The 13793-nt window shown below is 41.8% G+C and overlaps 1 protein-coding gene across 2 annotated transcripts in view; it reads right to left on the bottom strand.

The window, feature by feature from the left end:
- Positions 1 to 6: 6 nt before the first annotated feature.
- XDH (xanthine dehydrogenase) overlaps positions 7 to 13793 on the bottom strand; it is a 53703-nt gene continuing 39916 nt past the window's right edge. For both annotated transcript variants that reach the window (XM_051783382.1, XM_051783383.1), the window contains exons 27-37: positions 13259 to 13404; positions 12596 to 12677; positions 11924 to 12019; positions 11085 to 11213; positions 9994 to 10068; positions 9143 to 9195; positions 8009 to 8123; positions 7295 to 7360; positions 5384 to 5572; positions 4102 to 4269; positions 7 to 3355 (exon numbers count right to left, since the gene is read on the bottom strand). In XM_051783382.1, the coding sequence (XP_051639342.1) occupies positions 3305 to 3355; positions 4102 to 4269; positions 5384 to 5572; positions 7295 to 7360; positions 8009 to 8123; positions 9143 to 9195; positions 9994 to 10068; positions 11085 to 11213; positions 11924 to 12019; positions 12596 to 12677; positions 13259 to 13404 (1170 nt within the window). In that variant the 3' untranslated portion in view covers positions 7 to 3304. The remainder of the gene's footprint in view (positions 3356 to 4101; positions 4270 to 5383; positions 5573 to 7294; positions 7361 to 8008; positions 8124 to 9142; positions 9196 to 9993; positions 10069 to 11084; positions 11214 to 11923; positions 12020 to 12595; positions 12678 to 13258; positions 13405 to 13793) is intronic.

Raw genomic sequence — 13793 nt, 5'->3', positions numbered from 1 at the left:
ATAGCATACTGGTCTCCAGAATATTTAGCAGCTTTATTTTGCATTGTTGTGACATTCACAGAGAATTCCTCATACATTCCTGTAACGAGGACACCAATTTGACAATGCTCATTAAAGAATGATAGTGAAAACTTTTGATTAGAACTGACCTAAAACAGTTACCAAAAACTTGCCCTCCCTCTCATATCTCTCACAATTAATAGCATTAAGACATCAGATCAGCAGGCCTCCTTTCATCCTCCCACAGAATCTCCAGGTACAACAATTACAAGTTAAGTGCCACTACTCTGCGCAATACTTTACAGTCTAGCAAGATGGCATAGTTCCTCTTCTGAGTACACAGTTCTGGGAAGGAGAGAAGCAGCAAATTTCCAATTATATGTAATTAAATTAGAGTCTTGCATCCATGCTGTATTTCACCGGAAAGTACTAGAAAAGGAACATTTTTCTCTTCGTAAGTAGCTTTCCCTTCAGTGACTACCACGCAGCAAGACGTGTGTGAAGAGATGTGACACAGCACCTGGCAGGTGCCGTGCACTCACGGCAGAAGAGCTGCTCTCCGACAGCTTTGTAGTGTAGAGCACACCTTAATTTGGGAATCCTATAGCAGGACCTTCTCTTCCTGCCAGGCCTCTACAGCACATCTCAGTCCTTTCCTAAGTTCCAGAGGAAAGCAATGTATGAAATGTTAAGACATTTAGAGGTGACATGAAAATCTCAGCTTCATGTTCCTTAGAGTCCCTGTCTCACCCACAGCACAGCCAGGTGCTACAATGATCTCTCTGTAAATTCCTATTAGCATTCAAGCTTCCCTTTTCCCTACACCCTCAAAACCAGTTTCTGTAATTACTTTGCAACCCTGATTTTATACCATTACCCTCCCCGAGTGTTTGATATGAATTACATTCAACTCCAGTGCACCCCAAAAGGAAGGAGTTTCCTCCCTCCATCAGATTGTTGCTGGGCAAGGGTAACAAAAGGGCTCTGAACTGAGGTGGGCTTGAGGGCAAGGACTGGTGCCTGGGAAAGAGTGGCTCACTGATGCAGCAGGAAAACAGTGGCTCTACAGTCCAAGATCTGCACTGAACAGCCTGCTCTGACCACTGCCTGTATGCAGAACTTGGCAAATACAATTGCAACTAACTCACAAAGCAAATTGCAAAAGAAATACATCTAATCTAAAAAAATTTTACCTGACCAGGCAGCCACTGTGACTATGTGAGACACCACAAACCCTTTTTGAAATGATGAAAAAGGTGCTTCCAGAACCACAGGGAATAAAGAGCACTTATCCTGCTAGTGACATCCCGACATGTCCCAGGGCCCCCAAAGGCAGCAGGCCTCCCGTGAACACTGGCAGCTTCCCCCTGAGGTGACACTTGAAGCTCCTCAATATCACCCTCTGCCTGTGCCTGCCCATGCTCTGCATTAACACACATTACTTTCCCTTTATATTTATCATCAGCCTGGTCTGAATGAGCATGTCCAGTGATCCCATGAGGTGGAAGTCCCAGGAACAGTGCTGATACCAATCTACCTTACAGACTTCGTGTTTTGTATCCCTTCATGGACATCCAAGAATGTGGATACACAGGCTCCAATTGCCATTATTGAAGACAAATTATCATATTTTCTTCTCTAAGTGGTTTTTTTCATATTGCCAGCTTTCAGGAGAAAACAAAAACATGTTCTTTCCCAGTACCTCAGAGTTTAAGAAACACCAATATTGTATTTCAATTAATAAAACAATTACATAGCAAGCACAACTGGCACAAAATACTTTCTGCAACTCACGTGTACAAATTCCCTTCTTCTAAATGGTAGAACCATTGTATTTAAGCTGAGAAATAAATCTACATATTTCCAAGCAATATACCCCAGAGTGCTTAAAAAAAATATTTCACACTGAGCATACTTCATCCAGTCCTAAGTTAGAGGCCAATTTTAAGTAGTTTGCATGTAAGCAAAATTTTATAGAAGGCAATGGAGTTACATCCTCTTGCACCATATTTTTTTGATGGCCCTAGGAGTGCAAAAATAGAAAAAGGACATTTTCATAAAGCTGTGGGCCAGAGAAACATAAAAGTTTGCAATGATGAGCAATTACAAGTGCATGGCTGACATCATCTAGAGAGAACACGATGCTACAGTGTTAAATATGACAGTGACAAAACCTGTCAAGAGGGATGCCCAGCACTAGATCCAACACAAAAAATATATTCAACCCAGACGGCACCGGGTCATCACACAGTCAGCACATTTTTCAGACAAGCAGTCCCTGTAGCAAAAGGTACCCATTCTCTTACATTCAGCAAAACTAAGAGTTCTCTTGAAAAGAAGGCAAGGCCATAGCATGACAGCAAGGGTTTGACCCTAGAGGGCACCCAGAGTCAGCTAATCCCTAGCTGTGTCCATCCTCCTTGTGTCCCTTGCTTAAGCTGGTACAAATTTCCTTGGGAACAATGATGAGCAACTTTCTCTGTTACTCCAAAGTAGCTGATGTCCTTTCCTATTTAAAATATGGGGAAAGATATGGAGGTGTGGGACAGGAAAAGGATGTGTCAAACAAAGTAGCATCTTGATGGAAGTCCTCTTGGTATCTCTAGTTTTTATCTTTAATCAGACAAGACAAGGTAGCAGTTGAACTAAGACCTCATTAAAGCACTGGTGCAGACACAACAACAGTGATTTAATTTGGGATGAATCAGTTATTGGTCACATTTTAGCGTTTTCCTCTGAAACACTTCTATTACACAGGAAAGACGACCTCTGTTAGCTAACATTAAAAGTCCTCCTCATCTTCCTCTAGCATATATCTGGCTTTTTGTGCAGAGGGGACACAGTAGAGTCCAGCCCTCAGTGCCTCTTAGGCCTTCCCCCATCTCAGTGAGAGGACTGTATGTCTGGGCTCAACACATTAAAGTCCTTCTTGGCATAGCATAACTAAGTGGTCCATCTTTCCCCACAGTAGGGAAAAAAAAGAAACAACCACCCTGCCATTTCACACTGGCTAGTAATTAGCATCATTGCAGCAATTTTATATGACACCTGTAAGATTTTTCAATTACACCTGGATAACATCACCTTCCACTTTATCTTCATTTGAATTTACATTGCAGCTATAATCTGCCAGCAATTCCTTCTCCTAGAGAAAACAGTGATTGGACAATTAAATGTGAAAGCTCCATGAATCCCTGGGTGAGCCACGTGAACACAGGTATTTTTTTCTCCATTATAGTCCTTCTGCCTCGTGGTTCCTCTGGTGTAAGCTCAGTTTCAGCAGTTTGCTCCCCAGACTTTCCTTTTACACACGCACAGACCATGGCTTAAAGGTCCCTGGCTCAGCAGAAGGGCACTGTAAAGAGAAAAGAATAATTGAGTTGGTAACAAATGAGGATCCTGGCCAGGGTTTGGCATGTTCCTTTTGAGGTGGGTGACTTTGTGCTGGTGAAGATATGAGCTCCTGTCCCAGTCTTTCAAAACATGGAGATGTCTGTCTCATGGCACTTCTGCTGGAGGCTGGGCCTGGCTCTAGCTGAAGGCCTAATGGTCAGCTCCTGCAGAGACCTGTGACAACACTGTGACTGAGGAGCCCATGAAGAGACAGTGGCAGGGTCAACTTGTGAACTCCTTCAGATCAAACTCACAGCCCCTAGGGAGAGTCCTGTGGCCATGACATTCAGGAGAAGGGTGTATTTTCAGTAACACTTTCCTCTCCCTCCTTCCCTGAAAGACACCCCTAGATCACAGAGTGGCCCTAACCATGTCAGCGGAGAGAGATGATAGTCAGGAGCATCAGGACAAGCAGTCCTACAAGTTTGTTCTACAGACAACACTTGGAGGATGGAGGGATGGACTGCAACTCCAATGACAGTGTGCAGCAGCCCTTCCTGCAATGGGAGCCCAGCAATGCTGGTCTTTGGATTTGTCTCTCAGTTGGCAGCATGTTAAATGAAGGATAATAACCATGAAATAAAAACCATCTGCTTAAGCAGGGACACATCCTGCCCTAATCCCAGCCTTGGGCCACTGTGACTACCACACACACTCCACGTGGGGTAGGCTGGCTAGGGAGCAGACTATGGAACCAGAGGCTGTTACCATTTTGGTGAAGATGTCCACGCAAGCATTGCGGATCCTCTCCGGGGTGGCAGGGCTGTCCAGCCTGAATGGCTCAGTCAGGCCGGAGTCCTTCCTCGCTGAGTAGATGGCATCTTTAATGGCATAAAACACCGAGGCAGACAGGAACAGAGGTGGTTCTCCCACAGCCTAGAAGACCACAAGCAAGAGTGAGACTTGCTTTCCAGATGTGAACCTCGGTCTACCAGATATGTTCAGTGAGGAAACATGAAGCTAAAACAGCCTCCAGTCTGCCAGGTGTGATCAGAGAGGAAAGACTGAGCTAAAACAACCCCCAGTTCATATAAAGAAGAAACAGTAGGAAATCACGAGGCTTCTGACACAGCAAGGCTGTTACGAAGGAAAAGGGGACTAACCCATTCTCATAGTGTTCTGAATGGTGCTAAAATTGCAGAAAAGGGAATTCAGATAAGGCAGTGATAAACTGTCTGGGCAGAGAGCATGATACTCCACCACTGGAGGTCCTTGCAAGCCAGCAGGAATGCCTCCCTCAGGGATTACACAAGTATCATCTAGTACTGAGGTCCCTGCCAACCCTTTTTTTCTTAATTCTGTCATTGGCACTAATCACCCAAAAGTTCTCCTCATTGATGAGATGTCTTTGTGGAAGGGGAAATGGGGAAATGGGGAAATGGGAGACTGAATGGAAGCAAGCCAGGCAAATACAGATAAGGATGCTGGGTGGCCCCTCTCTGGGTGGCTCTGTTAAGTAAAACAAATTCATTGGTGCTGCTTATCCAGCCCTCTCTGTGTAGCCCTCACTGACTGCAGTGCAAACAGCTGAAGGACACATGGATTAATAATGGACCTTTAAGGGTAACAGGAACACTGTGAAGCAGTGAAGAAAGCAAAACATGAAAACAGACACAAGACCTTGGCATATGAGATCTGGGGAAATGACACTGCTGGAAACGTCCAGAGTGATGGTTCTGATGCCAGGGAAAGGCAACCAGGGAGCTGACATGCAGGGGGAGGCTGGCAGCCTCTGATACAGGAAAACTGGCTCAGTAAAGCCACTTCAGTTCTGTCTAATGGACAATCAGGGCAGCAATGTGCAGGTTAATAGTTCTTCCTAACCATAAAGGATAGTGAACATATTTCTGGTAAGAAACAGGAAAAGATCCTGACCTCAAAATAAAGACAGCATAACAAGACAAATTATTTAGACACATAGAATGATTATCACACCTCAGTTTCACAGAATTATAGAGCAGTAAGAGGCCTGCAGATCTCACCGGCATACCTTGGATGAGTAAACTGCTTTGCTATTTGGGCAGTCACGGAGAAGAGACACGTAGAATTCTGTTGGGATGTCTCCAAATGCTGGAATTTTGTACATCCCAGGCCCTCGAGTGTACAAGTTTCCTTCAGGAGAGTAGCGCAGCTCCTCCATGGTGAAGAGCCCAAGGCCTTGGACAAACGCCCCTTCTATCTACAAACACACCCAAACAAGGTTACATTTTTTGTTGCTGTTGTTCTTCCCTGTGCAAGAACAAAAAGTGATGACATCTACTAGAGTTTTCTACCCTCCCCTTCTGACTAATATCCCTCTTTTCTTCTCTAAACCCTTGTTCCTTTTGCCAAGTACAGCTTGGCACCTTTGCACAGCTCCTGTGTTCCCACACAGATGTGGCTGCATTACCCTGGCAGGTGAAGCAATTTCCAAATAGACACAAGCAGATTTTCTGTAAATGCAGGACAGGAATTTTCTGATGAAGCAAGGAGAAAAAAAAAAAATCAATGCTAAAATATTGATCCCTTCCCAGGTAGATTAACACTGAATGAGTTGTACTAACTGATAATTCAAAGGACAAGTAGACTAAAAGGACTAAAGATAAAATATTTGAAGACAAACTATTTTATACTTTCTATTTCAGTATTAATGCTTTCCTAAGTGCTGTATATTCTTAGGTCACCAGAACAGACACCTGCAAAAACACCCCCATATCTGTTCAAGTACTAAAGACTTCCTTGCATATTTTTTCTACCATAAATTTTAGGAGAAAAAAATTAAAAATTAAAAAATGAAGGGGAACAGCTATGAGAGGAGGACGTGCTTGAACAACCCTGCATGAAGCAGCTCTGCTCTCTGTGCCCACTGAGATATCTGACAGTCAGACCAGTCTCAGGATTTGGCACAAGCATTCATTAACCCATCTCCACATATTGCATTCCTACACTCATGCAACATCCTTTCTCTCCTGTGCCCATAGACCCTCTGCAGTAATTCATGGAAGGACACAGGAGCTTGAGACCTCTTTGACAGGCTCCACTTAGCCTATCTTTTTGTTCCCAGATGCAAACTGACAGGCTGCAAAGACAGAAAGCCTCATTTCCTCTTGGCCACTTCCAAAAAAAATCTTTTTCAGAAAAAACGTTGCTTTCAAAGAAGTTTCATTTTAGTTATAGCAGAGCTCTGCAAGTCATGCTTTCCCGTAAACCCCAAATCCTGCAGCAGTTTCCCTGAAGTCACACCATATCAACACCTAGAGTTAACAAGGGAGCTAAGATGGCTAGATAAGCCTGTGCAAGCGTCTAATGATTCATTTCTTGGTCTATCAAACAATGCTGTGTTTATTATCTTTATTTGCTGAGAGATACTGTGATTATTACTCTATAGAATATTGAAGTAAGCTTATCCCTCACCAAGGACTTTGCAAACTAAGTGACTGGCTCAACTTCCTGTTGAGAACTCTACACAGCAGTAGCCAGAGGACAGAATCTACCATCCTAAATCTTTATTCACAGAAGAATTTTCACTGAATTAAATGGGACTTGATATTGACAGATAGGAATATAAAAATCAGGTATAGGATTTAGTCTCACATGCCACACTGTAAAAACTGATTCAACTATGGTTGAATAAGCTGGGATGAGGTTATTCAACAATATTAGTATTATGATTCATTTCTAAGGCAAGGCAGATGCTGAAAAACATCAGTGTGGTGGCAACTGGACAATATCCTGTAGCATTAATATTCAAGGCAAAAAAAACCCCCAAACCTCTAACAGAATATTTCCCTGCATAATTCTGTACCAACTTTAAAAGGCTGTGTTTGCAAAGGCACAACATGGAGAGGGATAATAAATAGAGAAGCCTGAGAGTTGTGTGATTGCTTTAATGTGATGGAAACAGCAACACTATTTCACTTACCTGTCCTATATCTATGGCTGGGTTCAGACTGGTACCAACATCCATAACAATGTCTGTGCGAATGTTCTAAAGAACAGAAATAAAGGATAAATCAGCACAGTTCATTGAAACTGGTACACCATGGTCTTGTGTGAGGAGGAGTAATGTATCCAAACACTATCCCACACTCGGAGAGTGTTCATAAATCTATCTCAGCAGAACTCTTCATACTGACTTTTAATCTGAGTTCAGCCCAAAAGTAAATCAAAGGGATTCACTGCACTTTTCCCCAGAGATCCAATGGACCCAATTTATATTAGTTCCAAGCTACAAGTATCACTGGTCTGTACCTGAGCATAACCAACTAGGTCAGATTTTGACGATTTTTTTTTCTTTCTTTCTAAAAGTCTTCAGTGCTATTTTTAATGATTAACTCATTCCACTATGTTTCTGTTCATTTGTACTAACACAGTGCTGTTATCTCTTACTTAAGCAAATCCAATAACTTTTGCAATCATTCATTAAGCCTTGTAAAATCCCCACAGGGTAGATAATTATTGTTTTATTATACTTTACAGATTGTTGCACTGTGGAACAGAGGAGTTAAGAAATTTACTGAAGGTCACGGCAGACCAATGGCAGAGCCAGGAACAGGCTCACACCCAGTATTTGCTCTAGCTGCACGTGATGGTTTCCTTCACCAAAACAGAGCTATTTCACTGCTGACCCCCTCACCTTGTGGTCACCTGTCAGACAATCTATTTCAACCTCAGAGCAAGCAACGCCATAACTGAAGTAGGAGAATGGTTTCCCTTCATTCTTTTCAAAGTCGTAGCCAATGTCGGGAATTCTTGATACAAAGAGAAACAAAACTGCATTTCATTCCATGAACAAAACAAATACAACCACATTGCAACTTATCAAAGTTCCTTATTCACTTCTGTTTCACTCCTTCCATTGAGCCCATGCAGAAATGAAAAGTGTAAACAACTATAAATAGAAACCTGCTAAAGCTGCTTTGTACTCCAAAACCTGATCAAAACTATCAAACTATTTTAGCCATCTTTATTTTCCCATGAATCTTGGGGCTTTTGATGACTACTATAAACCCATTCTCACCAATGCTGTAGCAAACCCTTTGCTTTTTGTGTACAGTTGAACATTTCTTGGAGGCCTTTAAGTTTCAGAGCATAAACAAGCTGAACCAGAGACTGGATTAGAGCAAGTAATTATTTTAAGCACAGTTCATGGCAAACTTATACTTTATCTGAAAACTGGTTTATTAAAATACTGACAAGTCACTTGATTAAGAGAAAAAATACATTTCAGAGATGCAACAGGAATGAGTTCATAGTGTATTTTAGTCCTAAATATGTTCTTCTCAAAACTATGTTTAGTTATTTTTGTCAGCCCCTCTGCCTTAAAGGTGATGGATCTCTGTTTTCCTCCAGCAGTAAAGCTGACTAGGAGAAGTCCCTCATTTCAGAACTACACAGAACCAACAAGAGTTTGAAGTGGGAGAACGAAATTGGAAACACTGGTATCTGCTCATTCCACAAAAATCAGGATACCACTCCAGCCAACTGTCCTCAAGGACAACCCTTCCCCCTTCTCATCCTGTATGACAGTTCTAGTGCCACACTAAATCACAAGGCAGACACAGAGCAGAGCCCCAGGCAAAGCTCTGATTTCTCCCCAGCCAGGAGAGTGTCAACGTCAGCTTAACATTTCTAGGTAGGAGAGGGAATGCAACCCTAAGTTAGAGCAGCAACAGGGGGATAGGGGCTGTAAATCCTCCCAGAATTTCCCTGGATGCAATCCATGCAATCAGGTAAGAGCTGTGCCTCTGCAGTGTGAATTTTCACTCACCTGTAAAACCCTGTGGCCGACAGGCTAATACAGCTCTGGTAGGCGGCTACAATCTGGCAAAGTGAACAAAACAATAATTGTACAACCAACCCCTGCAAAATAGCTGCCCAAAAACATTTCCAGGGGGCCTCAAGTAGAAGGTGTCCAGTGACAGGTAACTGTCACGCTACTCAACACCAGCACTGCCAAGGAAAACATCATGATTGCAGCTGCTTCCTCAAACAGCCCCATCAGCAGCTACCAAGGGCAGAACTTATAAAGTTTAAGACTTGCTTTTGTTTGTTCGGCTCTCAGCTACAGGTTAGACCTCTAGCCTCAGAGACAAAAGGTTAAATTGACAAGTCACCTTGACTTCAGTGAGGCTAAAGGAAATTCTATCCTGACTTCCAAATCCCAGAGTCAAAACTCCTCTGATGAAGAGCAGAGCTTGGATCTGAAAACGGCCCGAGAGCCTTACAGCTCACCAATCTCTTCTCATTGAGGGTACAGAGATATTGCAGCCAAGGAGCACTGCAGGGGGTGAATGGCAGCTCAACAGTCATCTTCATTAGAAATGAGGTTTCCTTCTGTACAAGACTATAGCCTGACTAGAAAGATATACATATATAACCACTCAAAACTTTTATTTGATGAAGTCCATCAGAAGCAGGTCCCAGAATTTGGAGAACTCCCAGTGTTAAAGTCATAGCTGATGGGGATGACCTCTTGCAAGGTTCGGTTACTTGGAAACCCCTGCCAGGTTTCTGGTTAGTTGTCTTTGTTCAGGTCTATGCTAGCAAGATGCAGAAGGCCTGAAGGATACACCTGCACACATGGCTTGCCAATTAAAACAATCTCTAACAACAGCTTACCCAGTCTTCCCAGGATCCTTTGGGATTAGACTGTTTGATTGGCTCCAGTCTTTTTAAGATAGTCTGACACGCATTCTAGAAACAAAGAGAGAGAGAAGAAGTATATTAATATTTGAAAAGCCAACTTATAGTATTAGGAGTTTCAAAGAACCTTCTATTTAAATCAATATTGCCCTTACCACTTCAGCATATCATAAAAAGGAGCAAAGTTAACTAACAGATGCCTTGCTCTACAGGAATAGATGCTGACTGAAAAGGATTTTAAAGGAGATCGGCTGTGCTGATGGCAGAAAAGAATACCAAATCCAGCCCAGAACTTCCTGGTCCATGACACAAAATATCATAACTTTCTCTGTACCAAGTCACAGTAGGACATCTTAGCCTATCTTACAAGAGAATCCTGTAACACCAAAAAAATTCCTGCCAAAATTCAACCTACTCAGACAAGCTGTGCAGAGAATAAAGACAGCCCGATGATTTTGCTTTGCAGGTTACATTTCCCCTTTTCTTTTAAAATGAGAATGGCCAGTACTAAATTCTCTTTATAATGGAAAAGTCACATATCATGCAAATACATGCATTGGTAACTCCACCATAGCAGACAGTCATGACCACACCATTGCTACAGCAGAATGTTTGCTATGAGCACATCAACACCTGAAGGTCTTTGGTTTTGGAGCACAGGTCACAAACCAGCTGCTATTAATACATGCAGCAAAATATATTTGTTATAGATTGGTTAATATATATATATAACTACCTACCTATATATAAATATAGGTAGTTATAGGTAAGACTGCATGAATTACTAAGAAGCTGACTATTCCATTCATTTTGAGTAATCCCAAACACTCTATTTTTAGAACTACCAAAGGACTGAAGGACAGTTTTGAACAACTTAAAAAACAATATAGTCATTCATAATCTAATATCATGTGTAGTTATAGCAGGTAAAGAAGTTATGGGGCATCCTTAGGCCAGAATTGCCTTTGGATGGTCATTTTCCTTAAGCAACAGATAAATACACAACTTTTTGTGCTCTGGAGCTCTAGTTTGTAACCTGGCTACTTTAAATAACTCAGCTTCCATACATGGACGGCCATTCCATTGATGTCCGCACTGACGGACGCAGCTGTCGGGGAGGTGTTTGGGACAGTGTTTGTGCTGGTCTCACTGATGTAAATTTTGGAGGTGGGGATTCCCAGGGACCTGCTGGCAACCTGCAGAACAAAGGTAAACACTTGGTAAGCAGCGCTTCTCATACATGAGCATTAGCATTGATTGCTTACACTGCCAGGACCCACACTGCAACCTCTTTCCCATCATAAATTTCATTTTTCCTGAAGACTCAGTTGGTTCAGTGACTGAGTGCTAGGCATTATTAACATTGTTAAGTTTGCATTGCACAGACTGAATGTGCATGAGCACACACACTTTTGCCAGAGTGGCAAACATTCACTTCTGTGAAACTAAGTTCTTTTCTCAACAATTATAAGAATCAGAGGATCAAGAGTCCATTAGATTTTCTTCTCATTTTCCTGCCAAAGCAGTGTTGCTCCCTCAGACCTTTTTAACTAGTATATGCAGATAAATATGTGTGCAATACGACTAGTTTTTGTATAAAATATATGTAAACTGTACTTTTATGGGGTGAAAGGAAAATGCCAGAGAATCTAGACTGTAAGTATAACCTGCATTATCTACATAATAAGAGTTAAGATGGTGAAGAATCTAATTCTCATACTCAATTGCAATAATAGTGTGGAAATCTAGCACTGCTGCTGAAACAATGAAGAGGAATTAGTCATGATTTGTTACTATATACATGCACACAGAGGAAGTGTCAAGATGCCTGAGGCAATAGGGTGTAGTGAGAGTGTAATTTTCCCGGAAAGATGTCTCATTTGGTTAAGTCCAAAGTCATCATTACCTGAATCATTTTGGTGTGAAGTCCTTGACCCATCTCAGTCCCCCCATGTGTAAGTAACACAGAGCCATCTGTATACACATGGACCAGAGCTCCAGCCTATAAAAGGAAATATTAATCATCATAAATTAACTAGTGAAGTACTTACCAGACTACAGAGAGAATTAGTTTGGAACTGGACTAAGGTTGTTCTTTGGTGTAAATGAAGCCACTAGTCTACGCTTGAGGTGAGTTTGGTTTAGTCTCACAAACTCTCCAGAAGTTCCAATGACAGACATAACAAACCTCAGTCGGTATTTTCAGCTCAGAAAGCAGATGGAGTAACCCAAACCTGCCCCTGTGAAACACAGATGCATCCTTCTCCTGAACTTGCTAACACCACTGACAATCCACCAAATCAGGTCAAACATAGGAGAGGTGTTTCAACTACTGAGGAAGAGGGAAGGCAGGGAAATTAACAGGGTACCATGTAAACATAGCTACATTGGAGTGTCTTTTGGACAGTATAAACTGGGAACTGTTGTGTTGCACATTTTGGCTCAAAAAATGTGTGCTCTTTCTTAACTAATTCACTACTTTTCCAAGAAGCTCCAGTTCAGTACAAATGGAGGAGGGCCTGAGAGAGATAGCATAAATCCATCTTCTCTAGTGAGAAGGTGAATGACACTTACAGACCTGGTTCAGAAATGGGACAGTGAAACTGATGCCAAATTTGGTAGGAATGATGCACATCCCCCTCTTCTTCCAGCGATTCTGCCTGAAAGGAAAGAACATTGTTCGTATACTCATGAGGTTTTTATCACAACTCAATACTGTACTTCCCTCCAACAGCTTCGTCATCAAAGTAGAATGTACCTGAATGCAATATGGACTGAGTCAACAGGGAATTTGTATTAAGGAATGGCTTTCTTTATGGGACACAACAAGAAGAAATTCAAACTGAAGATACTTCCCCCATGCATTATAGAAGCAGTTGTCTGGGCTATTAACTATTCAGTTGTATATACAAGCCAACTAAAAAAGACTATAGGTCAGGTCAAGCCTAAACAAACTGCCTTGATAGACATGTGAAAATCCTAGCTGGACTTAACGGAGCCCCTCTCCTTTGCTACATTTCGCTTACAAAATCATGTCATGGCAGGTCTGATTCCTGCCTTATTTATGCCACCAGTTCACTGATAAATGTTTCCTCCAACAGTGAGCAAGCATGAGAGAAACTTTAAGAAGTCACTCAGCAAATATAAGATCTGACTTCACATCACTCAAATTGCTAAGAGAACTTCAGAAATGAGTAGGCAACAGGTGCACACAGCAACAAGACAGGTCCAGAACACTTACTTGTTGAATTCTTCGATTAGTTTCTTCCTGGCATGATAGCTAGAGCTTGACAAACATTCATCCCAGCATCTTCGTAGAGTAAATCCCTCCAGCTTCTGGTTAAAATGAGTTAGATCTCCTTCGTTATAGAGGTTGAGCTTCCGCACCTTCCCAAAGAACATATAAAGGACATATCAAGTTTAATGCTTCAGACAAAGTCTTTTTAAGGGAGGAGATCAAAGGCATGTTGGTTCCTAGTTTTACTTCTCTGATTATTCTACAGAACAAAATTAACAGGCATATATCTGTTTATGAGAAAACGGAAACTAAGACACTAAGGCTGGGAAATTTCGGAGAGATCGGGATTTAAGCACATTATTAGTAAGATTAGGGTACCTACTGCCTTTGGACTTTTTTTTTAATATCTATCCTTAAAGCAGATGTTACACAATTGAGGTTACCATGGAATTTAACTAAGCAGGAGATAATCAGTTCTATAATGTGTCTGCCATATAAAATAGTTTGAAATCCTGCTAGGAGCTTAGCAAAAATGAAG

Source organism: Manacus candei, unplaced genomic scaffold (assembly GCF_025592945.1).
Source record: "Manacus candei isolate 608988 ecotype Guabito, Panama unplaced genomic scaffold, ASM2559294v1 h1tg000017l, whole genome shotgun sequence".
Taxonomy (NCBI): domain Eukaryota; kingdom Metazoa; phylum Chordata; class Aves; order Passeriformes; family Pipridae; genus Manacus; species Manacus candei.
Note: the sequence above shows the minus strand (reverse complement) of the source record. Positions and strands in the feature narration are given on the sequence as shown.